This window comes from Oreochromis niloticus, linkage group LG5 (assembly GCF_001858045.2).
Source record: "Oreochromis niloticus isolate F11D_XX linkage group LG5, O_niloticus_UMD_NMBU, whole genome shotgun sequence".
Classification (NCBI taxonomy): Eukaryota; Metazoa; Chordata; class Actinopteri; order Cichliformes; family Cichlidae; genus Oreochromis; species Oreochromis niloticus.
The window spans coordinates 10,470,017-10,495,208 of NC_031970.2; the positions used below are offsets into that span (position 1 = coordinate 10,470,017).

General features: G+C 40.2%; 1 protein-coding gene across 2 annotated transcripts in view; it reads right to left on the reverse strand.

Moving 5' to 3' along the window:
• The window catches only part of LOC100702838 (plexin-A2), a 77,936-nt gene that overhangs the window by 26,031 nt on the left and 26,713 nt on the right, over positions 1 to 25,192 (reverse strand). For both annotated transcript variants that reach the window (XM_013276603.3, XM_025907133.1), the window contains 9 exons: positions 19,746 to 19,880; positions 12,375 to 12,475; positions 8,089 to 8,212; positions 7,060 to 7,213; positions 6,442 to 6,538; positions 3,384 to 3,498; positions 2,023 to 2,223; positions 1,197 to 1,293; positions 285 to 484 (listed from right to left, as the gene is read on the reverse strand). In XM_013276603.3, coding sequence (XP_013132057.2) covers positions 285 to 484; positions 1,197 to 1,293; positions 2,023 to 2,223; positions 3,384 to 3,498; positions 6,442 to 6,538; positions 7,060 to 7,213; positions 8,089 to 8,212; positions 12,375 to 12,475; positions 19,746 to 19,880 — 1,224 coding nt within the window. The remainder of the gene's footprint in view (positions 1 to 284; positions 485 to 1,196; positions 1,294 to 2,022; positions 2,224 to 3,383; positions 3,499 to 6,441; positions 6,539 to 7,059; positions 7,214 to 8,088; positions 8,213 to 12,374; positions 12,476 to 19,745; positions 19,881 to 25,192) is intronic.

The following is a 25,192-nucleotide window of genomic DNA, read 5'->3' on the forward strand; positions in this document are numbered from 1 at the left end:
TGAGTTGTTTTGTCTATTTCCTTCAAATTTTAAAAATAAATTAAATAGAACATTTACTTATAAATCGCTGGATCTTAAAAAGCAGATGTAGAAAAAGCACACAACTACTACAAATTTGTACCCAGGTCCCAGAAACCACTTCTAAACTAATTTCCTTCTTAGCTAACCACTTAATTAACTACTTAGCTGTGTTTGCATTATTGGATTCACCATATGCTTAAACTTGATGGCTCAATAGAATGACTCAGCAATAGACAACCCAAGTGCACTAATGAGCCACAGACCTCCGTGATGCGTGGGTTGGTACATTTGACATTCCTGGCAGAAAGATCCAGCCAGCGGCTAGCGTAAGGGGAAATGGGAGGGCAGTGCTGCTTCATGGTGCACCGGCCCTCACCACTACACCAGCCACACTGGAACTTCCTCTCTGCCCGCAGACACATGCCACAGCTGTCCCGCAGGGCACTGCATTTGTAGAGATGCACTGCAAGATAACAGAGACAACAGTGTAACAATACTGTAATATATGAAAACCTATAAAATATCCTGTACACGCACCAAAATTTCGACCAGCAGGGAGTGCAATTCGGTAAACTAAAAAATGTAATCAAATAACAAAGAGAAACAAACTCAAACAGTTGAGTTTCACTGTCATCGCCACAAATAACTGCAAAGTCATCATGTGTATTCAATAAAAATAATTTAATAAGGCATGTTTATGCACATGACCTATTTCAAGGATTGAGAAAAAGATCATGAGTAATCCAATAAACCCTTATTTGAAGTTTGCCTTTTACATCCTTTCCAGTAAGTAACCTTTATTTATGCCCATGTAAATGAACTTCCTTAAATAACAGCAAGGCCTGTTAAAATTCATGGCATGCATATATTTTGGTCAATGGGGATGTATTTAAAGTACCACCCACCATGACAGCTGACAAGCACCTTTCCTTGCAGGATGATGGACAAGAAACCAAAAGCAACAGTAAGAGCCAAGCTGAGCAAATATGAAAAATCATCCTTCACCCCTTCAGGTGTACAAGTGATTGGGTGCTCTTTGATAACACTCCCTTCTATTGTGAACTTTCTCTCAAGGCCCTTCAGGAGCCTTCAAGTGCTCTCTATGACCCATCTATACCCTGTAGATTGAGTGCTTTACACTTCTCTGGTATGGCAGTGATAGATGACAGAGGCACCTTTAATCTTCTCTGGATTGTCAATGATGAAATTGCCGTTCCATACAATGGAGAGGTCCACTGCCAGGTCACTGATCTTCACACCCTCGTACATGTACTGAAAAGCAGAAACCAAAAGTAAGTGTTCAGAATAGGGGGGAGAGAGGAATTCAAAGAGAGACGGGGCACAGAGTATAAAAAAGATAGAGAGAGACAGAGTAGGGAAAATGAGGGGATGAAAGGGCAGCAGAGAGACAATGCTTTTAACCATCTGTCATTTCTGCCATGGTTGTCTGCTCCTCTACTCTTTGACATGTAGGGACGCAAACCCAGACTGGGGTGGCCGATCATCCACATCTGAAGAAAAATGGCCTTTTCATTCATTGTCACAGAGTGGCAAGGTGTGCTTTTGCATTGAAATTTAGCCTGTGATTTTTATTGTGTAAAAAATTGGGCAAGAAATATCCTGTGCTCCTCCATAACTTATGCCTTTGTTGGGTAGATTACGGTTCAAACTGACCTCAGAGAACAGCTAACAGAAGTTAGTCACAGAAAATCCTGTTTTTGAGATACGGTCGTATAGTTGTGGTGTATTTCGTTTTTAACCATGCAACAATTTTCCCTTCTCTCCTTTGTTACTTCCCTGTTACTCCCCTTCTTTCTCTTACATGCTTTTCACAATTCCTTATCACTTTCACTTTCCTCTACTTTTGCCTCGGTGTGCTTGACACTTCAGGCAGTATTCACTGATGCTGATATACCCTATGTACCTTGCCTACACAGCATCCAAGCTGTCTGCCTCATTTGACAGCTGTGAGACTCCCGCTGGGAGTGTTTGAGGTCATACCGAGCTGTTCTGGCACTGCACACTGGTGCTGTTGAAGCGGAGCGCCGTGACACGGTGGCTGACACCCTGCACATTCACCACACACTCATAGCCCCGCTGGCCCGACTGTGGCTGAGGAAGGTTCCGAGCCCTCAGGGTAATGGGTCGAACCTCACCAGCCGGAATGAGAATTTCTCCAGAGTTAAGAAGCTGAGGACATGCCTGTGAAAGGAACATACAAAGAACTGCAATTTTACTTTTCACAGTAAACACGTATCAACTGCCTCAATATTAAACAGGTAGCATTTATGATATTTTCAAAGTTAGCTTCTTCATGACAGATTGAGCTGTGTATCTAAAACACACACATTATAGTTTCTGTACACTAGTCTATGTTGGTTTGCATGTACATCTGTTTGTTTGTTGTATGTAGCCTAATATGACATAATCCATATGAATCTGTAATATGACTCGGGGATTAGTGGGGCAAAGAAATCACTAATCCAAATAGACTTTGCATTCACATGGTGCATCATTTTTCTACAGTAAAGTTGATATATGACTGTAGGACCTCACTACCTCTTCAGCTATATCAACTAGACTATATTCCAGAATTCAAATCTCACCTGTTTACGTTCACATATCAAGTACAACCCTGTTTCTACTCTATTAGGCATTTATTTATCTGTATTATTACTAGGAGTTGTATGGACAGGTGGCTCTTTGCTGAAATATTTTCACAACACATTGACTAACTGCCATTAAACTGCGGCATGATTAGTAAGGATAACACAGTCTTTGGTAAACCTCTGAGTTTTCTTCTAATATCACTAGTAGTACATAATTTCCTCTAATCAGATAAAATATCTAACATCCTCCAGGATGGATTGGCAAAAACATTTGTATACATATTTATACAAAAGTTCCTGAAAGACTAATTATCATGACATTTGAGAAAAAATGATTCAAAGTATTCACTATGAAAAAAAAGTATTCACTAATTTTTTAATTCTGTCATCTACAGCTTTTATCTGTTTTTTAATGTGAATAGCACTTTGGTTTATGACTAAACACGTGGAAAACTAATCTAATTCTCTTTAGTTGCTAATGTGCTTAGTGCTGGCCGTTATTATGCAAAAAGTGCAAGATGATATTTGCTAAAATGAGCATGTTAGGGTGCTGATCGAACCATCCTTCTCCCCGTATGGCTTTGCAAGGCCGCTGGTGTGGCTGTAAGGTTTTAATCCTAATGATTCTTTGCAGAGAATGTGTTTTTATTTACTTGGATTTCTGCCTTTAAGGCAAAAGTGTCATATATCATCAGAAAAATTGTGTTCCCAAAAGCAAGACTTCAATCTGCTCTAGTATTTCTATGAAAGTACCTCTGAGGCATTGACTCTGCCCTCCTGGAAAGAACAGCTGCTTGGGTCGTGTGTGCACAGGTTGCGGTATTTACACCAGTGACAGCGAAAAGTGCTGTTTACACAGGACAGACACCTGCAGGACAAAATGAACACATTATGACAGACTGTTCACTAAGTGTGCCACACAACACTACCGCATTTACACAGATTGTAAACCCTGCCCATCATCTGCATCTTCCCTTTCTCAGACTTCTTAAAGGACTGCAGACGGGAGACTAATGAAGGATTGTGCTGAATTTATCTTGACACTCTCTTTTATGAAGATGTCCTCAGGCAGCATGAATGTAGTTTTTTTTTTCTTTGTGCGTGACAAAGCATTACCTTCAGCTTGAAATACTGATAGGAGAGAAACAGTTCACATGTCACTGTTAGTTAAAGCAATTATAAGCACTCATTCTAGTAATAAAAAACATCATGTACACTAGTATCAAGGACACAGTGTCCTTGTTACATCTAATTTTGACTACTACAGCTTTTCATTTTATTATGTTGTTTGCAGTTAAGAGTATGCCAATCTTCTATCTCAGGATGTGTACAAAATCAGGATGGAAAGTAACCGAATGTTTGATGGGTAGAATTGTGCAACAGCTCTGGCTTGGATTCAGTCACCTACAACAAGCGGTCAGTTGTGGATTAAAGTTGTGGATTCTATCCAACGAGATTTAATCACATTTTGGTCAACAAACATGGAAGCAGTGCTAATACAGCAGAGATGAACGATACACAGCTGTTCATAAACCAATAAAGCAATTGTGAAGATTCTGATTAGGGTCTGTCCTCTTTTCCTGTTGGGGAGGTTGTTGACTTTCCTGCCTCTAATTAAGTTCTACCAGAGTGTAGGAAGAGGATCCATGCATTATCACAGCCTGTTAATCCTAAATTGTGCTACTGAATGAGATGCAGCCATGAGAAAACTATAAAAACACTAGTGGAGCTCCAACACTGCAGCTCATCGTGAGTTACAAATGCCAATAAATGTAGAGCAGCTTCATTAAAATTTGATATTAATTAGCTGCCCAGGGCCAGTATGGACATAAAAATGTGTGCTTGTGGGTATGTGTTAGAAAGAAATTCGGGGGGTTGTGCATTAATAGAGCTGGACTGGCAGGGTGCTGCAAACACTGGATAATTAATTATGGAGGGTGATGTGGTGCTGAGGTGATGGTGGTAGCGGAGGTAGAGAGGGAGAAAGAGGTGCTGGGTTAGGAGTGTGTTTGGTCTGAAATATTAATCACAGGAGTACACAGGGTCACCCCGCAGCTAATGGAGGCCGTACTGGTGTGGGGCGGATGTGATGAGCTTCCAACTGTTTTCTTCTAATGGCTTAATATGGTTATATTGCAGCATTTATGTCACAGTCAAAGAGCATTGTGAATAAGTGGCATGTGGGCTAATTTTCTGGGTTTACTATGAATACTCCATCAGTCAAATGTTTCCTCCCAAAGTGGACACAGAGGCTAGCTTTTGTCACTCATGGCTGGGCGTAATTCACTGTTCAGTTAAGTGAAGCCTATGTTTAAGCACATCAATTAAAATCTCAGTAACACCTTAAAAAAAGCATGTGTTGGCTCATGCTGTGTGACTCACTTGAAGTAGATTTTTAAAAAGCACACGTTGTATGTTTAAGTTCTTTAAAGTAATTAATTAAATTTTCCTTATTTGGAGTTTTGTTAATGTTGCTGTGAAAACTTATAAAGTGTTTGCTAACTTCTTTTAAAGCTGACAAATGCTGCTAATTGGCTTTCATCCTAATAAGATCCACATTTGTAGCAGTGCTTGTAATTGTTATTCACAAAGAAAGACTCTTGTCATATTTTACTGTTATGATAAATACAGCAGACATTTGCATAATGGCTCAAAGTCAAAACTGTGTCCCTGCCCAGTTAGTAGGCTTATATTGGATGACATTTAAATAATGTACTTTTAAATTATTTTACTTACCCTCAAGCATCAGAGCAAGGCTAAAAATATAAAATATCTTATGTCTAATATTGGAGGCAAACACAATTCTCTGGCAAGGCCCCTTGGGATAAAGTCAAAAGGGGGTGTGTGAATCTAGTACTTATCTATTTAAGCAGCCGTCAGGGACTGCTGGTCTAGAGTGAAGCCGTTTCCAGGTGTTAATATGTATAAAGGCTGCAACAAACAATTGTAGTTTATTACTGTTTAATCTAACAATTATTCTTTCTATTAATTGTTTAGTTTGTTGTGCCTTTGTCTCTTATTTTGTACCGCCAACAGTTCAAAACTCAGAAGTACTTTGATATGAAACAGAGGAAAGCAGGAAATCCACACTGAGAAAGCTGCACCCTCAGAATGATTGAAGTTTTTTTTGCTTGAAAAAAGGAATAGAAAATAAACGATGAATAACTGTCAAAATATTTTCTGATCAACTAGTGTTAAAGCAGTAATTCAAAAAGGCTGATCCAAACACTGCTGATTCTGTCAGAGAGCAGAACGAGGGTCTGTCCTCCTGTCATGTTTTGCTGCAGTCTTTAATCCTTGTTGTAAACTCTGGGTCTTTTGTCCAAAGACAGGGGGTCATAAATGACAAATTTACTGTGATCTTACTGGTAAATCCTCTGCAGTTAGTACATGATGTATATCATGAATGCTTCAGCTTTAATAATTTTTTGCTGTATTGGATACCAGTTCATAGACCTAAAACATTTTCTAGGATGAGTGGAACAGTATTGAATTGGGTATTGAATTCACAGGAGTGTGCTGCAGACAATGATAGTTAACTGATACTTAAAGCTTCAACCAGTAAGCCCACAAACTGCTAGTTAAACCAGAGTCGAAACAAACAGGCCATGGCAAATGCATCATGTTGATTTAAATTAAACCTGACAGATAAATTGAACTCAAAGGTTATCTAACAGGCTGATCTTAAGTAGGGTTGGGAGCATCAGTACATCATTGCTCTAAATTAAGTCGTGCTCTTCCATCTATTGAACAAATCAAAGACGTGGGGCGGGGTGGGGTGGATGGTGGGTGCAGGAGCAGCTGAACTCACATTTTATGTGTGCTGCAGTTGTAGAATTTCACCTCCGTGCTGGCGACCATTTGACCCGTCTCCTTTGAATTCAGACGAAGCTCTACCCCAGCCCAGTCTTAAAGAGAGGGAAGCAGACACAGCGTGGTGAGCGAAGGGAAAGCGAGAGGGAGTGGAAAAACATGTAAGAGAGTTGATGAGAGAGAGACAAAAAGGATGGGTGAAAGAATGAAAACAATGAGTGAAAAGAGAAGGTCAAAGTGAGGCAAAAAAAAAGTTAATGCTTTTATCACATTCCTGTAAGGAGCCACCTGGTGTCTGCATTCCTGGAAGGGCATATTGCTGTTGTCATGAGAAAACCTTCTGTCAGAAACTTCAATTGAAGGATTACTTTAAATGCTCAGAGGAAATTCTACAGCTCCTTGGTACTCTCCACACTCTTTGGCTAAACAAAAACTGCAAGGGAGCCAATCTTTAAAGCAGACTCTTTTTGTTAGAGTCTAGAATATTGATACATTAATCCTTACATCTGACATTGGCATCATTAAATATCGGTTATAGCTGTTTACTGTGGTACATAACTTTATTTTTTATTTATTTGTTTACATATCTACAACATACACTGATATCTGAGCTCACCTTGTCCCTCTGGTATCTGGGGAACATCTTTTCCGGCTGGGGAAAGACACATAACCCTGTTCCCCTTCACATGACCCTCCAATTCAGCCTGCTGGCCAAATGAACAAGTAATACCAGCAGAAAGGTCTGGAACATTGTTCACCTCAAGTAGAAGCTAAAAGAAAGCAGACAGGAAAGATTTAAGACACTGCTACACTTACAGTGGTGGGGAACAGTGTGACAGTGCGACATCAGCAATATATAACAGATTCAGCTGTATATTTTATCACATTTAGTTTGAGAATATGCCAATTTTGGAAATACGCACACACACAAACACATTTTTTTTTCTTTCTTGCCTACAGTTAGATGCAAAGACAGATTCTTCTGTTGTACCAGTATAGTAAATGCCCAGATAGATGGTTAGTTTGTAACTTAACACTAAGACTGCATATAGAAGGAAAAAAGCTGGACTTATTCAAGATTTGTTTCAGTGAGATTTATGTATGGCATTTTTATTGACTGGGCGTTTTCCAGTTTTTATGCTAAGGTAACCAGCTTCTGGCTCCAGCTGCACATTTACCCACAAGTGATGTTGATCATCTCCTATATTCCTCAAGAATAAAACAAACAAGTACATTTCCTCAAATGTCCCACGAGTCCTTTTAAGATAATGTTTTTTACCTCCTAATGTCTTCTGTGCTCTTGGCTACTGGACAAAGAGCAGCTAAATAGAGCTTTCAGAAAATGTAATCAACCTTTTGGCTGATGCATCAGAGGGGCAGACAGAGTACGCTACAATAACAACTCTCCCCCGTTCACATTTGTCTCCCATCTCATAATACATGTTTTTAAACCAAAGTAAATATAGTGGATGCCCTACAGGGACCTTCTGTCTCAATTCACATCTCACAAAACTAATCTTCTCTCCCAGGCTTATTCTTACTGTACATGTGGATGAGCAAGGATACTCCTGCTGATTGCTCATAAACACTGGCATTGTGAGTGGAGTGGCATTGCAGTGATTGGCGGAATGATAAGCAGACTCACAGGGACACTATGTGCTGATACAGCGATGCTGTCTGGGTGAGCAATAACCTTCACACAGCGGTCAATGTCTGTCGCAAAATGGAAGGCTTCGTCTGCCCGTTGACACCGATCTCTTCTCGAACACCTGTGGAGGAACAGAAAGTTCTAGGTAAAAATGTATTAAATAATGTCGAGCTTAGTGTTGAATCTCACTGAGTTTTATATGTTACTGTTGGTCAATCAGCACTTTACTCCTAAAGGACCAGGCTGCTGCGGCTCAGAAGGTAGAGTTAATTATATACCAATCAGAGGGTCAGTGATTTGTACCACAGCTCCTGCGATCTGCAAGATACTGATTCCCAATCGGCGCCTGAAGCATCCATCAGCACATGAGTGTGTTTGACAGATAAAAAGTGCTTAAAGTGAATGGGCAAATTTGGGTTATAGTGCCAAAGTACTTTAACTGCTCAGTGAAGGCAGAAAAGAGATATATACAGTTTTTGGGCAATTATATTTTTTGTGATTTTGCCTCTAAACACAATCTCTCTCACATAAAAATCCTCACAACTCACCACTGTTTCACATTCCTCATCCATGTCCTGAACCACCCTCGAATAGTTCTCTGCTACTTCTGACTTCCTCAAGCACTACCACAGTTCCTCTCTTGGCACCCTATTATATTCTTTCTCTAGAGCCACAAAAGCACAGTGCAACTTGTTCTGGCCTTCTCATAGTTGTCCATCAACACTCTCAATCCAAACATTCTATCTTTAGTGCTCTCTCTCGGCCATTCTGCCATACTGCTGCTACTGGTTATTAACTCTCTTCTTGGCCTAGCTTCAACAACTCTTTCCCATATGCTCATGGTAAGGCTCATCATCTTTATTCATCTGTTGTTAGTATAGCTCTGCACATCATCTTTTTTTCCTTGAAAATCAGTACCTGTACACTTCTTCTTCATTCCTCAGCCATCCTCTCCCTCTCTATGATAGTGTTAAATAAACTGGTCAAAAAGTCCACTGCCCTCCTTCCTAGAAATCTCTGTAGATTCACAGGTATGTCATCTGGACTGCTTGGACTGCAACTGCCTTTCCTCTCATCGTCCTCTTCAAAGCTGCTCTCACTTCCTCCTTACTAATCCTCTGTACTTCCTTCCTAACTTTCTTCCAACTCCCTCCCTCTTGCTGTCATTTTCTACATTCATTCATCTTCTACATCTTCATCTTTGACATTGTCGACATTCAAAGTACTGGTTCCAACATCTCTAAACACTCTCTTTTCTTGTTACATTTCCCTTTTTGTCCGTGATCACCCTAACCTGATGCACATCCTTTCCAGCTCAGTCTCTCAACTAAGTCAATCGATGCAAATCCTTTTTCCTTCCTTAATATCTATCCTCACATACAACTTTTCCTTTGACACCTCTCTCTTTGCCATATGCCTAGCCACTTAGTACTCCTATCTACTTTCTTCAGCCTTTCTGACTGTCCCACATTTTCTTTGCTAACCACTCTCTTTCTTTTCTGCACTTTCTCATTCTACCACCGAGTCTGTTGGACACACCAAACACCTTCTTGACTGTTTGCCTCAGCACTACAGCTGCTCTTTCCTGGTCATCTGACAAATCTTCCTTACCCACCAGAGCCTGTCTCAACTCCTTCCTGAACTCAACTTTCTTCCTTCTTCAGCTTCCAGCATTTAATCCAGTTTACCCATGTGAAGCTCCCTCAACTCTTTAATGTCACCTTGTGTTCCTCCCTCTTATTGTTGTACGTGTTCACCACAACTATTTCTATCATCTTTCCTTCTGCATTTCTCTCCTGTCTTAACACCATAGCTACCCAACACCTCCTCATCACCTTTGTTCCCTTCAACTACATGTTCATTGAAGTCTGCACCAATCACCAATCTCTCCCCCTGGGGACACTCTCTACCACTTCATTCAACTTACTCCAGAATTTCTCTTCTAACTGACATCCAACCTGTGGGGCATAGGCACTGAGAACATTCAACATCACCTGTTCGATTTCCAGCTTCAAACTCATGATCCTGTCTGACACTTTCTTCACTTCCACAACACTATTCATTCAAGATGACCTCATTAGCCCCATTTCTCCTATGATAAAAAAGCTTGAATCCACTCCCAATGCTCCTGGCCTTGCTTCCCTTCCACCTGGTCTTCTGCACACAATATATCTACCTTTCTCCTCTCTGTTGTATCACCCAGCTCTCTCCAATTCCCATTCATAGAACTGGTGCTGCTACTTTCGCTAAATCCAAGTTTGTATAAAACCTTTAGCCATCCATATCTGCTTTTTCATTTATATTATATAATATATAGCAGATATAGATCACGTTAATATGAATTAAGTTTTATATAGCATTTAAAAGTATTTCCAATTGTGTCCAATTACTTTTTAAATTATCCGTAACTTTGGATTGTGCTTGTTAAGATTGCTACTTGTTATTTCCTATAAATGACTTTAAGATGCTGGTTGTCTCTATAACATTTCACTTTGCTTTTTTTGCGCAGAGGAAATTACTGAGCAATAGAAGAATAGCTTTAACTCCCAGACTCCAACAGGCAATTAAAAGTAAAAGTGAAAGGGCTGGCAGCATACTGTGACCTTAGAATAATCCCGTAAGAGAGAAGTGCAAAGTAAAAAGATATTTTAAGTAATGGCAAGAAGTGGAAAGGACCTTTAAATCTTTTTTTTTGGGCCAGCTTTAGAAATGTAGGATTTGATGTAGAGATTATATCGATACTACCATCTTTTATAGAGGCATTATAGCAGTTTCTCTCAGAGAGAATCTATCAGACTGTACGGTTTGTATGCTGTACTTCTACGCAAACACCATTTAAAAGAATTAATAAAGCGTATCTGTGCTGTAAAGTTGAACTATGAAAGCAAATCCAGAGAGCATTTTGACTGTACACCATCATCTCTTTCTTTTTAACATGTAACACATGCAGCAAGGGGAGAAGGTACTTAATCCACTCTCAGAGGCTGTTGAGGGGGTGGCACCTCCTGAGAGAGCTCAAAGAGCACTGAGGCCTCTGCTGTAATTACAACACGATATAAAGGTGCATTGGAAACGTGGTGACAGCTGTTGCTGGCTCGGCTCCTTGAGGCGGACCGCAGCACAGCAGCGTAGACGGTCACCTTCTGACCGCTCATCAGATGAAGTGCTCCTGAAAAAAAACGGCTTTCATCTCTGACCGTCTTTCATTGCCTTTTATTTTTCCCTCTTTTATCCACCGTGTTTTGTCTGATGGAACCATTTGTTCGCTTTTCCTTCAGGCTCTTTGCATGCTCAGAAACGCCCCCCCACACACACTCTGTTAGATAGGTTCTTTGGTTCACCCTGCCAGGGGTAGGAAACTGAGATCCTGAAAGCAGTGTATGTGACACACTGAGAGAGTCATTCAGGCAGCTGAAAAAGACCCCAATCTGGATTTAATAGACAGAAAAACAAAGTAGTCTCATTCTGCAGTGTGAGAGATCATGATTCACTTTGGGTTACTTGAGGGAACAGCAGCCTATCTACTCACTGATAAGTGTAAGGCATTAATTTAAATAAACAGTTTAATGGGACTTTCAGACAAAGTCAGTACTCAGGGAGAAAAAAAACAACTGTTTAATGAAGTAATTTAGATTTTAAAAAGCCTATTTTTTTCCCTTCTTTCCACCCAGTTTGATAAAGCAGAGAGCTGCAATTTAAATAATGCTGATCACCATCAAGATATTGCAGTCTGAAATGACGACGTCATATGATGACAGCAGTAAATCCCTGGCTGAGGTCAGATTCAACACGACGGCTGGTTCAGAAACACAGGGTTTTAATCTTCTGAATCCCCTTTGCTCCATATCGAGGTATTATGCAAGCTAACCTGGGGTCAGATAATTAAGATGGAGGAGATAAGCCTGCTCTGTCAGGTCCAAAATGTTCCCCGGGTATGTAGAGGTGCAGCTGGTACACCTGCTGTGGCTGTAAGGCTAATCCCTCCCTCCTCCATTAAACACCCCTTTTCCTCTTGTGCAACAGACAATAAAATCTGGTGGGCATGCAGTTTCTGCTGTCCCAAATAGCGCTATTTAGGAGGGATCACACTGTCCAGCAACCACTTCCTGGCTTTATATTCATCCTGCCAGCTGTTGATAATGGCAAACTCCATGGAGTACAATAACTGTGTTATATTAAACTCAACAAATCATGTGACTACATACAGTAATTTTGTGCTTTTAAATCCCTCGGCTATGATGAGAGATTGGGATCGTGAGAGAAGATAAAGTGAGCAGACTTACATGTTATACAGGACGCACCAGCCACAGTGGGGGTCACCAGAGCTCAGACACTCAGCACATGTACTGTACTGCTCACAGGCCTCCACAGGAACTTGAGCCACCTAAACAAGAGGAACAGTTTAACAGCTCAAAAAATGTAAAAAAAACAAAGCCATAAATTCTCGTGTTGTTCTGTTGCAATATTTTTAACATCTTTTTTTATATCTGTAAAGAGTGCTGAATCGAGTAGGAGCCACTGTAATGTTCATGAACGTATCGTCCAATTTAGATGTTTAGTTCATTACAATTAATGTTACATTTTTAAGATAAATGTGGTACATTTGTGCCTACACTGTGTAATCTTCAGTGGACATCCAGACAGGAAACATAGAAAAATGGTGAGCAAAAATAACATGCATGCATTATTAGCTTTCTGGCCAGAACTGAACCCGGAAATAAGTGTAAGTGTCCCAAACCACCAGGCCACCTGGACACCCAAATAGTCATACAGAAATTTGCAAACGTTGCTCTTATACAAACTATCCTCTGAAACTTGTTATAGATGTGGCTACCGAAATTTGCTTAGAGGTGCCACATATATTCTTTTAGAATCATATTTCATACATAGTGGGACATCTAAATAAAATGATAATAAAGTAATTCAAAAGCACTGACCAATAATCCGGAATAATAAAACGAATTGACACGTCTAAACTGGGTAGACGGTGTATTAAATAGAATTTTGTCCAAAAACCATCAACCTGTGCATCAACTATACTGATGTCACGGAGTGGAAATAAGGCCAACAAAGGCATGCAAATAAAACACTGACGAAATAATAAGCAGCTGATGATGAGTGAGCAAAGCCCATTTCATCATTTTGCCTATTTTTCACTATAAGGAAGCCTCGTCAGAGCTCACACTCTAAAATATCCCAAAAGAAAAAAAAAAAATTCTCTTTCTAGCTGCAGACACAAATTTGCAGTATGCAGTATTGTGGTTTTTACCCACATGAAGAATTGCCAGATTTTCTTCTCAGAAAGGACTTGAAATGACACCAAAATCTGAGAAGCAGTTTTGCAGCAATCTTCATTTTTAACTTTTTTTTTAATAACCTTTGATAAAGGATTTTCTTACACACCAATAAAGTATATTACACTGTAGCCATATTATATAGGTCCGTACTATTTTCCACATCTGCGCAGACACAAACGCATTCTAACAGACAGACTGCCACACACTCTACTTCTAGCACCACTTCCATGCATGAATGTCTGGCAAAGCATAAGCTCTCCATTAGCTGCTGTTGCGTTTGCACCACCCCTGCATACAAAACCAGTTAGAGCCGCAGCCTGAGCCCAGCTATTTTATACTTTGTTATTATTCTGGGTCTGGACATATGATGCAAGCAATTTCCTGATGTAAGCAATCACAAATGAAGAGTGGATTATGGATTAGAGTGTCTCCGGTGCTCTTGATAGCATAAGTGGGTGCTCTCTCAGGTCTGTGTTGGCAAAATGGATTATCTGCTGCTCCCTTCGAAATAACTTTCTCCCTTTTTTCCAGCAGTTCAGAATCCATTCGGTGCATTCCATTAACAAAATTATTTTGCAGCACGGGTGGAGCTGAGGGCTCTAAGTACATATCTGACGCAGTAGAAATAATCCATGAATTGTTGTAGACTGAAGCTCATCTAAGTTAACAAAGTTGGTCTGCGGTGTGACCTTTACAAGGGGAGAGCTATGGATCTTCTGTTTTCTACTGTCTGTTCTGAGAATCAGATGTGAAGCCTGCACCGCACATCAGGGTTGATTCATTTAGTGGAACTGACCTGAGCACGGTCTTACTGAGTTGAATCCAAATAAGATCAAACAATATGTCGTGTGTGTGTGTGTGTGTCTGTACTGAGTGTGTGTGTGTATATATATAAACAGGAATATTTGAGATGCAGGCACAAAGGAAAGTTACAACACAACAATGGTCACTGGCCGAATTACACTATTACAGTTACATGATATGCATCTATTCAGAAGGTCTCCATTGCACCACCCCTCATGTTGTGTTGCGCATAATAAAATGATAAATACAGCAAGCCTCAGAAATATCAGTTACATAAAGTCCACTTTGATGGTCATAACAAGACAACGAAATAGGATTTCATTCAAGATCACTTTGCGGTGACCCTCCTGTCACTTTGTCTTTTTAGGTCATGTGTCCCATGGGTGGAGTTGTAAAAGGCCCAGCCAGCTGGCTGACACCAGGGTTGGGTTTGACAATTTGACGGCAAGCATAAAAGGAAAAACGCTACACAACTGACTTACTAATTTACATGTTAAATACATACATACAAGTGAAATCACATGGACTCGTGTTTTGTTGCACACTTAAGCCACTCATAACAGCTTGACATAAAATAGAAAATCAAAGATACTAATTGGAACACCTTGCTCAACATTTCATAGTTTTCAAATGTATCTAGATAAATCTGGTACAATATGTTGAAACTGCATTAATAAAAATCAGTTTGGGTGAAAAGTTGCCATGAACAGGAAAGGCAACAACCATAGTTCACCATAAAAAGGCAGTCGTGTAAAACAAACAACAGAATTCAAAGAAGCACAGATGACAAGCAAAAACACTGGCTGCAGTTAACATCTTCAATTCGTTTCCACGCTCGGTTGTCAATTTACTTATAATGATTTTTATGTCTGCAGTGCCAACAAACAACAGCACCAATCCCACTAAGCTTTGTAATGTGTAGACAGCACTAAAACATGTAGATCTGCATCTGCAAAACTCTGCATAGAACTAATCACACGCTGTACCATAACAGCGAGCGGTATGTGCATCTGACTGAGCAAAACAGCATGCTGCAGACTCCTATAGAAGCAGCTTATTAATCACAAAGTACCCACACCCTAAAGCATACTCTGCTTACACTCTATTTGACTCTAAATGGGACTAACGTTTCTCAAGAGTACACAATGAGTCACCAGGAGTCATTTTCTCATGGACTTTTATGGAATCTGAGATCTTTCTGTAGTAGTCATCCTTTGCTGGTCATTAAAAAGAATCCAGGTTTTGAGACACTTCTCAGATTGGTGGCTATACCCATGTTTAATTTATCATCTATAGCACCAACACAGAAACAACACAGTGCCATGATGAAGCCATTTCTCTGTAACCATTGGTCAGAACAAACCCATCTTCACACTCTTCCTTCATTTTGAGCTCAGCTGCACACCCCTAATATTTTGAATGGTTGTGACTCTATTGCATTGACAAAATTGATCTAAAGTTACTGACACATGTAGTAACATCTGCAGAAGTACTGGAAAATGATCTTTGTGTAGTTCTTGCTACAGTAGTTGTCTCATGGAGCATATTTTACCATAAAAAAGCGCAGACACAATACCAGCCATGGTAATACTGCAGGTGAAAGCACAAGCTAATGCTGTTGTTTATTTAAATATTCATATTTTTTGTAGTGGCCTGAACACCCACAGATAAACAGAATGAGGCAGTCCAAGGGGGAAATCAAGACATGGTCACTGGTTCCGAGTTGGCTAAACAAGGAGCTGAAACAGGAGGGCGAAATTCAGATATTTTTAGTTATAAAAAAATAAGCTGGAAAAATTACGAGAAGAGAGCACTGGTGGAGATCACCGACCGCAACAACTTAAGAATATGTATTTCCACACCAGTAAATTTGTATGGGATTTGAATTTTCTTTGTTGCTGAATACTGAATACGTCTCAAGTAGATACCTGTTCATCTTGGAATATGGCTAAGAAATGAAAATCTGTGCAATGTTCATATGAGAACATAAAGTATCTGTGTGTCCTTTATAATGTATGTCTACAATTGTGTTTGCTTAAATTAAGCACAACTTCTCAGTTCATGTTCAGCGTGCTGTAGATCCTCATAAATCATTCATAACTAGACGGAGTTTTAGTATTTCTCATCAAGCTCTTGTTTGCCTTGTGTTTTTTCGTGGTATTTCCTCATTTCAAGCAATCACAGAAAACCAATAAATATGCCCCTTTTCCCCAGAGGCAAAATCTCATTCTGACTGCTTTTGAGCGTTGTATCATGGTAGAATCGGCTGATGATCACATCCACTTTTCTAGCTTTGGGAAAATCTTTATCGTCTCCCAACATCTGGGATGGCCTTACACTAATGCTCGACCTTATTATCTGACCAATTCACTATCTCTGTAACACTTTCATCCGGATTTATTGAAACTTTACGAATGCTGTCGCATGAACATTCAGGCTTTTAGACCTCTGTGATGCTGTCATCCTATATCCTCAGTCTGCTTTGGAAAAATCCACAGCCATCACATGACTATATCATGATCGCATTGCATTTCACCGCATATCCAACACCTTTCCAGCCTTTTACAGTATGACTATAGCTGTTTCAAAAATTGTGCTACATTAAATCATAAATATAAAAGTATGAATATGTGTTGTGCAAACAATTTCAAAAGATTTCAGGATATGAAAAAATAAAGTCTGTATTAACATTGTAATGCAGATTTCTGTTGAATTTAATTTCTTCACTTTATCAGCTGTAAACACTAAAAACACGTTACGTTAGTTTAAGCAACAACACCTTTAGAGAGAGGTTTCTGTTTGAAACTCTCTTGGCCTTTTCATCACCCTTGCTGCTGTGATTCCACAACAGAATAATTTGTAACTCAAAAGGTACTCAGTAGTTGTCAGGTTGTATATTTAGATGACAGAGTAACTCTGATTAATTAAGAATAATACGATTTCATAATAATGCAATAAATAAATGAGGTTACAGATTAGTGAGAGGCTGATTTTGCCAGAAGAAGTAATAAATCACCAGCACAGCACATTCACTTCACAAGACACGGCTCCTACCAGCCTGTGTTAACAGTGCAGCAACACCTGAGTTCATTAGTGGATAAGTGCTGATAAACAGCTGCAAACTCTGGAAGTGTTACAGTAGTATGAATGCAAACTAAACCAAAAGAAAAAAAATAAGGATGCCATAAATATAAACAATCTTAGATCCATATTTCTTGTTTAAATTGCCATGACAACATCTGTCCACAAACAGAGAAAGATGTACCATGTGGCTGCTGGTGAATATCCATGCAGTTTAGAAACAATTCAAATGAACACATATGGACCATGATAGGTGTGTCGGTAAAGGCGGGTTTCAGCCCATCTGAGTTTTGGGGGAAGGTCCCACAAAATAGGCTGGGAAATGGTGGTACACTGTGCTCTCACATACAGGTAAGGGTTAATAGATAGGCACAGGTAAACAAAGAAATGGTTGGGTTGGATTTCAAGCAATGATTTTACATTTCACAGAGTGGCACTTTGAAAGATTGCTCTGGAAAAACCCTGCAGCCCCCCCCCCCCTTCTTCTTTTAGGTTTAAAGCCTTAGCCATGACTTCACAGACTGGAGTGACATTCAGTGAGGTTTTAGTGTGTTTGGATTCTGAGCATTTCTATTCTTAGAAATGATCAAACTAAAGGCATACAGTGAGAAAAAAGATTAACTGCTGTGAAGAATTTTTTTCCATATCAATAATGGCTTCCAAGGGGTGTTTTGGTGAGGACACAGATGTACACAAAAACACACACATCCACACACATCCACACACATCCACACACGTACACACGATCCTCACTCTTTATCATCATGCTAACCCTGCATGTTTCACCCGGCAGGAGACAGAGGGGCTCATTGTTATTCCACAAGGGTCGGCTGATCTCAGCCAAATCTGTCTGTGCTTCGCTCCTCATTCCACATCATTTCTGTATTGTTTGGCTCCCAGGAATCTGAAAATCTCTCATCTCTGGGATCTACTGGAAATGTGGGAAATCTGCGAGTGAAGCCCTCTCCCTGGTGGATTCCTTACCCATGATACGGGGAAGTCTAAAGGGAAAGCTGAGCAAAGATGGAGAAGAAGACAAAAAGCGGAAGGCTTTACTCTGTTTCAAGCTCCTGGAGGCTACAAAGCCAAAGCTGTTCTAATATTGAGAGAAAATGCCAGGCGAAGCAGGGTTTGGTTATTGCTCTGTTACTGTGCGTCACTGAAGGCGGAGTGAAGAGAATAGCTGGCTATCTCCTTGAAGGAAGCATGTGTCTCTCCTTGAACGACCAGAGCTCATCAATAAGTTATGCCCTGTCTCTTCCAGTCTATCACACAGAAGGAAGAGCTGCCTTGATTTGTTTTAGAAGACGGCACCCAACACAAGACTGTCTCTATTCTTCCTCAAATGACATTATGTGTTGTCTTAAACTTGACGCTTTTATAGATTTCCAGACTGTTTTTCAAGCTCTCAGAAAAGAGTCAGAGCCACTCTGATGTAACTGACACAACTGCAATTGTCCCACTGCCCTTTGGCTTTCTGTCCTGTGACTCTGGCTCAATAAATTCCAGCAGTCAGAAGACAACCGAGAGCAGTGGTAGAGACTTTTTTTTTTCTTTTTTTGGCTGCACTGAAACCTAATCCCATTTCACAGTGGCATGCCAGCGTGCCAAAATAATCACTTGATGGGAGTTGAAAGTGATTACCACTGTTCACTCTTATCTCCAATGAGTGCAGAGAATATCGTCCAACAACGACAACAACTGCTCGCCTCTGTGATGCTGGGCCAAGTGAGGAGCAGATGAGGGGGAATACAGCCACACAGAAAAAAAAGCAGCCACTGGTTTTGTATGGGGTGTGTGTGTGTGTGTGTGTGTGTGTGTGTGTGTGTGTGTGTGTGTTGCGTACAAAAGATGCATGCGCTGTAAGTCGATTCGCATGGATAAGTAATTGGAGCAGTTGTCCATCCTCTTACACACAGTCTGCATATTTAACAATCCCTTCTGTAGACGTACAGTTCATGAATGTAAGGGAATTATTGTTTTAAGGATAAGTCATAATCCTCTGCTTCAATTCCAAATAAACAGTATTAATTTATAATTTAGCATAGTTTAATGTTTTTGATTTGAAACCGTTTTACTTCTGATTCCAAAGCTCCATGCAGAAATACTAATCTTAACAGAATGTGCAGAACATTTCTTTTTGCAACAGCCTGAAAAAAACAAGGATTATTTATTTGTTTTGGCCCTCAGTCCAAATCTAATGATTATTATTAATATGTTTGTTCAAAACAGCTTCCACTAGATTTTCAAAAATGCTTCCATGCTGTACGCTTCTTGTCAACTAAAACTCTAAATTTCGTGCTACACGTCTTGTGTTTAACTCAAGGACATGTCAGCATGCCGAACACTCGCTGTCATAGGGGCTTGAACCTGTGGGCTTCCAGCTGAAGGACAGCCTCATCTGTTGCTGCATCATCCTGCTTTCCCAATGTTTCTCTTGACAGCAGCACCAACATGAGGGCGTTTCCTCACCTGCTTGCCAGACATGACATAGAGAGAGTTCCTGTCCAGGGAGAAGGCCATGTCCCGGAGGATGGGACTGCTATCCTTCATCACAGTCACTGTCTCGTACAGCACTCCTCCTTCCAGAGGGCTGTCCACCCTGATCTGCAGAGGCATAGACAAACACAGAGATGAAGAGACAGTAACTGAATGGTTACTGTACATTTGTAGAATTAGGACTCTTCTCTACTATGTAAGATTTTGTATGCTTTCTATGTTTTGTTAAAAGAAAACTAAATGTCAGCTTTATAAGAAATATGCGCGGATGGCTTTTGCTTTCAGTTTTATGATCACCCACTGTTATGTGTAAAGTTTGGTGTGTTTTTCCACTTTAACTTGTAAAACTAAAGGAAACCTTTCTTGGCTCCATTTGGTGCACAGCAGTGTAACGACTTCAATAAAATGTGAAGCAATAACCATCAATGCATTTCTCCAGAGTATACAACTGTAATGAAGGTCCATACAAACTATACAAGCCAGTAACGCTTTGTTCTTCGTTAATGGCTAATCAGTTGTAAATAAATGCTCCTCCCTTCCAGCGGTCCATTAGAACATCAGCTCATTATCTAAAAAGGTACTTATGTGAGAGGACAGACAAAACAGCTTGTTAACTTGTAAATGAAAAAGAACAACTTGAAATTAAATGCAAAGGAAATGTTTAAGTAGTAGGTACTGTAAATGAGGAGATCAAAAACAATTTAATCTCTGTTAATTCAGTACAGCGATGTCATCAAAGAGCAGTTCATCAGTTGTTACATTAAAGAGCTGTGTCTACTTAGAAAGCAAGTGAAAGGATTTTTCTCAGGGTTTAATGCTGTTCAAACACCATTAAACACCAAACAAACTTAACCTGAGAGATCTGAGAGATTAGTCAACCTGCTAAGCTGTAGATCAGGAATTAACCTCAGTACATAACTGTTGATTTTATAGTTCTATATGCTATATTCTATCCTATGTTCCAAAAACATGTTTAAGTAGGCTTTAGTTGAAAGCACCTTTCACGTTGCTTGGCTAATAGTGCCAGTTCTCGCCGGCTTTATAATAAGCTAGCATTTGGCACCAAACATCACAGCTGTGGATTTCACCAAGATGAAATTGATGTTGATCTTCTTATCTAGCTCTCAGACAGCAAGTAAGCAAATTCAAAAATGTCTGTCTCACAGCTTAGTCACAGTTTGTTTTTCCCTCAACAGTTACCTCTGATTTCCCAATGTGTGTTTGAAAGCTTACACAATAAATTAGGTGTGGGTATTTGAGATGGAGAGTCTGTGGATGCTTTACATTTATTTCATTCTCCTTCATTTAAATTCCAGACTTGTGGCGCTTTGCAATAGTTTTGCTAGCGTGTTCACCCAGTGCCACCAAGACAAGGTACATTTACAGCCTGTGGTGAGACTGAGGGGAAGAAAAGGGAAAGACAGATTAGCTGCTTCTCATTCAGTAGTCCAACTGGTTATTGCGCCTCTGACCCACATTCACCCCTGAGGTTAAAGCAGTGACGCATCTGAGTTTTGAAACGTGTTTAGCAAGTTCAGCCTTAATTTGACTTTGGAGTGACTTTCAGAGAGAAATCTTTTGGGGCTCATTAAATGCAAGCATAGAAAACGGATGCCCACCGGTGAAGCGGTTTCGATTCTCCCCTCCCACCTCTACCAACAAACAAGGTGTGCTGCTTCGGTAAAGCAAACAAATAAGCAGGTCTGTCTTTGTAAAAAGTGGCTCACTGATATGGAAGTTGTCAATCTTAATAAGAGCTTTTAGCTGAAAAAGCCATTGTTATTCTCAATATAACTATATGTTAGTTATATATTGAAAGTGTTCATTTTTCATCATTTTGTCACAAAGACAGAAATTGTCTTGTTTGTCTTTCTCCTTAGTGCTGTCCTTCAATTTTCTATTTCACAAAAATACCTTTATTTGCACTCACAAAGCCCTCTTTTGTAATGCTGGTGAAGGAATGATGTGCATTGCATCACTAAAGTGATGCTAACTTGACAAGTGAAATAGAAGTCAGAAATGTGAAACAAGAGTCTGGGAAAAAATCTCATTAGCTATGCAAACCCAGGTGGAAGCCCCATTTAAATTCCAAGGAGACTGGATCATTAAACATGTGATGCAATTACAGTAAAGCTGAATTAATTTCTCAATCATAATAATTTAAATAAATACAAGATAATGAAGAATTGGAGCAGAGAATTGTGGGAGCGGTTTGGAACGTCTGCAGTGTGATTATGACAGACTTCCCTGCATGAATCCCAACACGTGGACTTAGGTGACCTCGCCACCCAAATCAAATCTGACTGCAGAAGATTTTGAATGTGTGCCAAGCTTTGCTTGCACACATGGCGGCGGAGCCTCAGCAGTCTCTCAATGGGGACAGTCAATCAATACAAACTGATTACATGATTGGATCCCCTGGGCACCAAAACTTCATCAATCAATCATGCCTCCACCTTCCAGGCAGCTGTGCCTCTCCAACCGTCAGCTCTGCCATCCAAGAATGAAAAGGGGGTGGAGGGGTGGGGGCATAAATATGTGCTAACGGGTGTGTCTGTTTGTTGGTGTATGTGGCTGGTGGAAGGGGAGAAGCAAAGATATGTCATTGTCTTCAGTGTTAACACCAAAGTTGCAATTACAATAGCAACACAGGATGGCCTCTTAAATCCAGATCATAAGAGGACAGACACTGTCTCTCACCTGTCAGATTGTTAATAACTCAACACCATGCATAACCTTATCCTTTAAATAGTTATTTCAAAGACAGATTTAGTTCAGAAATAAGCTTCTTTCTCTCGCTCTCGCTCGCTCACTCTCTGTTTTTGCTCTCTTTCCTTGTCTGCTCTAGCTACTATTCCTCCTCCTCCTCCTCCTTATCCTATTCCTCCTCTCCCGTATCAAAATCCCACACAGTAATGGAGCCAGTTTACATTATTTTTCCCACACTCTTCTTTTCATAAATAGCAGCACAAACAGAAACCAGAGAATGTGAACATTTCTGCGGTGAAACAATGTTTAAGAAAGCCCAGCACAACCGTTTAGAGGTCAGATACCGAGCCGTGTATAATGAGGTTGACCAGGGGCCAGGGATACAGGGATGAACTCGGAAAAAAATACTGACCCATCACGACCGATTTGTGGTGTTTGATTTCAGCGGATTTAAAAGTGGTTTTATCATCTCAAGCAGGCCTGACCAGGGAGAAGCCCTCTGGGGGTACAACAGGTCCTCAATCTCTTCTTAAGCCCTACAGCTTCATAATGAGAGTAAGGTGGGTTTAATTGGTTTTATAATGAGCCTGTTTTTTGGATGTTACACACACATTTGCACACATACCTACACACACAGCCATGCAAACAAAATAAATTACACACTTGTACTCGTCTGTTGCCTGCTTTCGATAAATCGGTAGTTTTAAATTGTGTGTATGATTACTTGTTTGATCAATACACAATCAGAACACACATACATAGTATAAGAATACTTATAGGGCAGTACTTGTAGTGAACCATTAACTATTTTTTAATACAGCCCACATAAAATTCAGACAATTTCTAAAACTCATGTAACCATTCTCGTTGGGGACAGTAAGAGTTAACAGTTTAAATATTTTAAAGACAAAATTGCCTTCACAATCTGCTGCCCAGTCCAGCATCATTCGCTAATTTGACCGATTTTGACAGTTACAGGCTACAGAAGCTCAAGGCAGTCTGTATATGTATAGGTATTTTTAGTCTTTAATGGGATAGAGGGAACAACAGCTAATTTCAGACTGACTTCATTTTTACTTCTGTTGCTTTTGTCTCTGGGGACAGACCCTGTGAACAGGTATTGGCTGTGCAGTTACACTTCAGCATTGTGCTAGATTTCAGAGCACCTCAAATGCTTTTTGGTTGTGCTTTGCTCTTTTTTTCATGTTTAATAGTAGATTTGATCCACCGTGGATGGATCACATGTCTAAATAGGGTTGTGGTAAAGTAGTTAGGGTATTGCTTTAAAGTCAATACCAAGGACTGCACATTTTCCAAAAAACCTTAGGAAACCTCTTTTTGTTGAACTTCCTGTGTGGTCTGTGTCATGTAACAGAAGAACTGTACTGTTTTGCCATTGATACCACATGTTCATACAGTATGACCTCAGCGTGCCTCCCATTTCATTCTCTCATCCCAGCCTCTCACAGCTGACAAGGATATATATTTAACCCATGAATAATATTTAAGCCAATAACAGCAATATCCTTCCTGCTGCTGAAATTCCCTTGCAGAACCTGTGATGGTTATAAACAACCCAGCTTAGTTTGGCCTCTACAAACAGATATGCAACCTGAGCCCATGGGCTCTTAACGAAAACAGCCTCGCTTTCTAGTGGATGGCTTTGCATCTTAAATGCTGAGCTCCACTCGTATCCTGTGAGAGCCAAAGAAAACAAAAAAAAGACTTCTAAGATGTCGCTTGGTTTGAGCCGTTTTGGCTCCGCTGTAAAGCTGCCAGACCTCTTATGAGTAATACACTCAGTCAAAAGTCTCTCCTGTGTGTATTTACATGTGGGATTGATTTCAGGCAGCGATATTAAAGCAGAGGAAGTACACCCATAAATGTCTAAAATGACCTGTTTTCTCCTGAAAATGGAGAAACATTGTAAAGCAGATGATTCCTATGTTTATGCACTGACCAGCCAAACTTGAGAAAGAAAGTTTGTCCATATATGGCCAACCAAGCTGTGCCCAGTTAACCTAAACATATGGATGATGACCCAGGAGGCAAAGAGCAGTCTGTTCAGTAAATCATTCCCAATCTGCCACTCTGACAAGGTTTGTCCCTGAAGACCAGTTGTCTGACGCACTCTGACCTAGACATGGCAAGGCTGGTATAGCTGTTCTTAAACAAACTGTTTTCTAGTCTTTATGTCACATTATGCCAGAAATCAATATTTCATCCTCCTCCATGCAAACGTTTCATGAAATGTAATGTTTTTCATGTAAAACCATTAAAAGTAATAATCAGGACTAACGTTTGCAAGGAAACCACACATAAATCTTCCATTACTCTGAAAACAGGAGCAGATTGATTATACACGCAAGTTTAGATCCGAAGTATATGTATTCAGAGTGTAAACAAGACAGATTTTGGCACAGAACTCACAGTGGATGCTCCCTGGCTGACTCCGTATTGTAACACAGGGCATGCAGTGACATAAGGGCCAGACAACTGTCCACCTTTAAGGTTGAGTGGCTGGCATATGGTCCAATTGTAGATGACAGCCAAGGAGAGCGTGCATTGATTAGCCCGCATATCCATCATGGCTCTGTGAATGCTAAAGAGACGAGCTGCAGCAGCTAATGAACACAAAGAGTGTCACTGAGGTGGAGATGTGTATTACAGGACACGACTAATCATTCAGCCATTATGCTAACCGCAGTCAC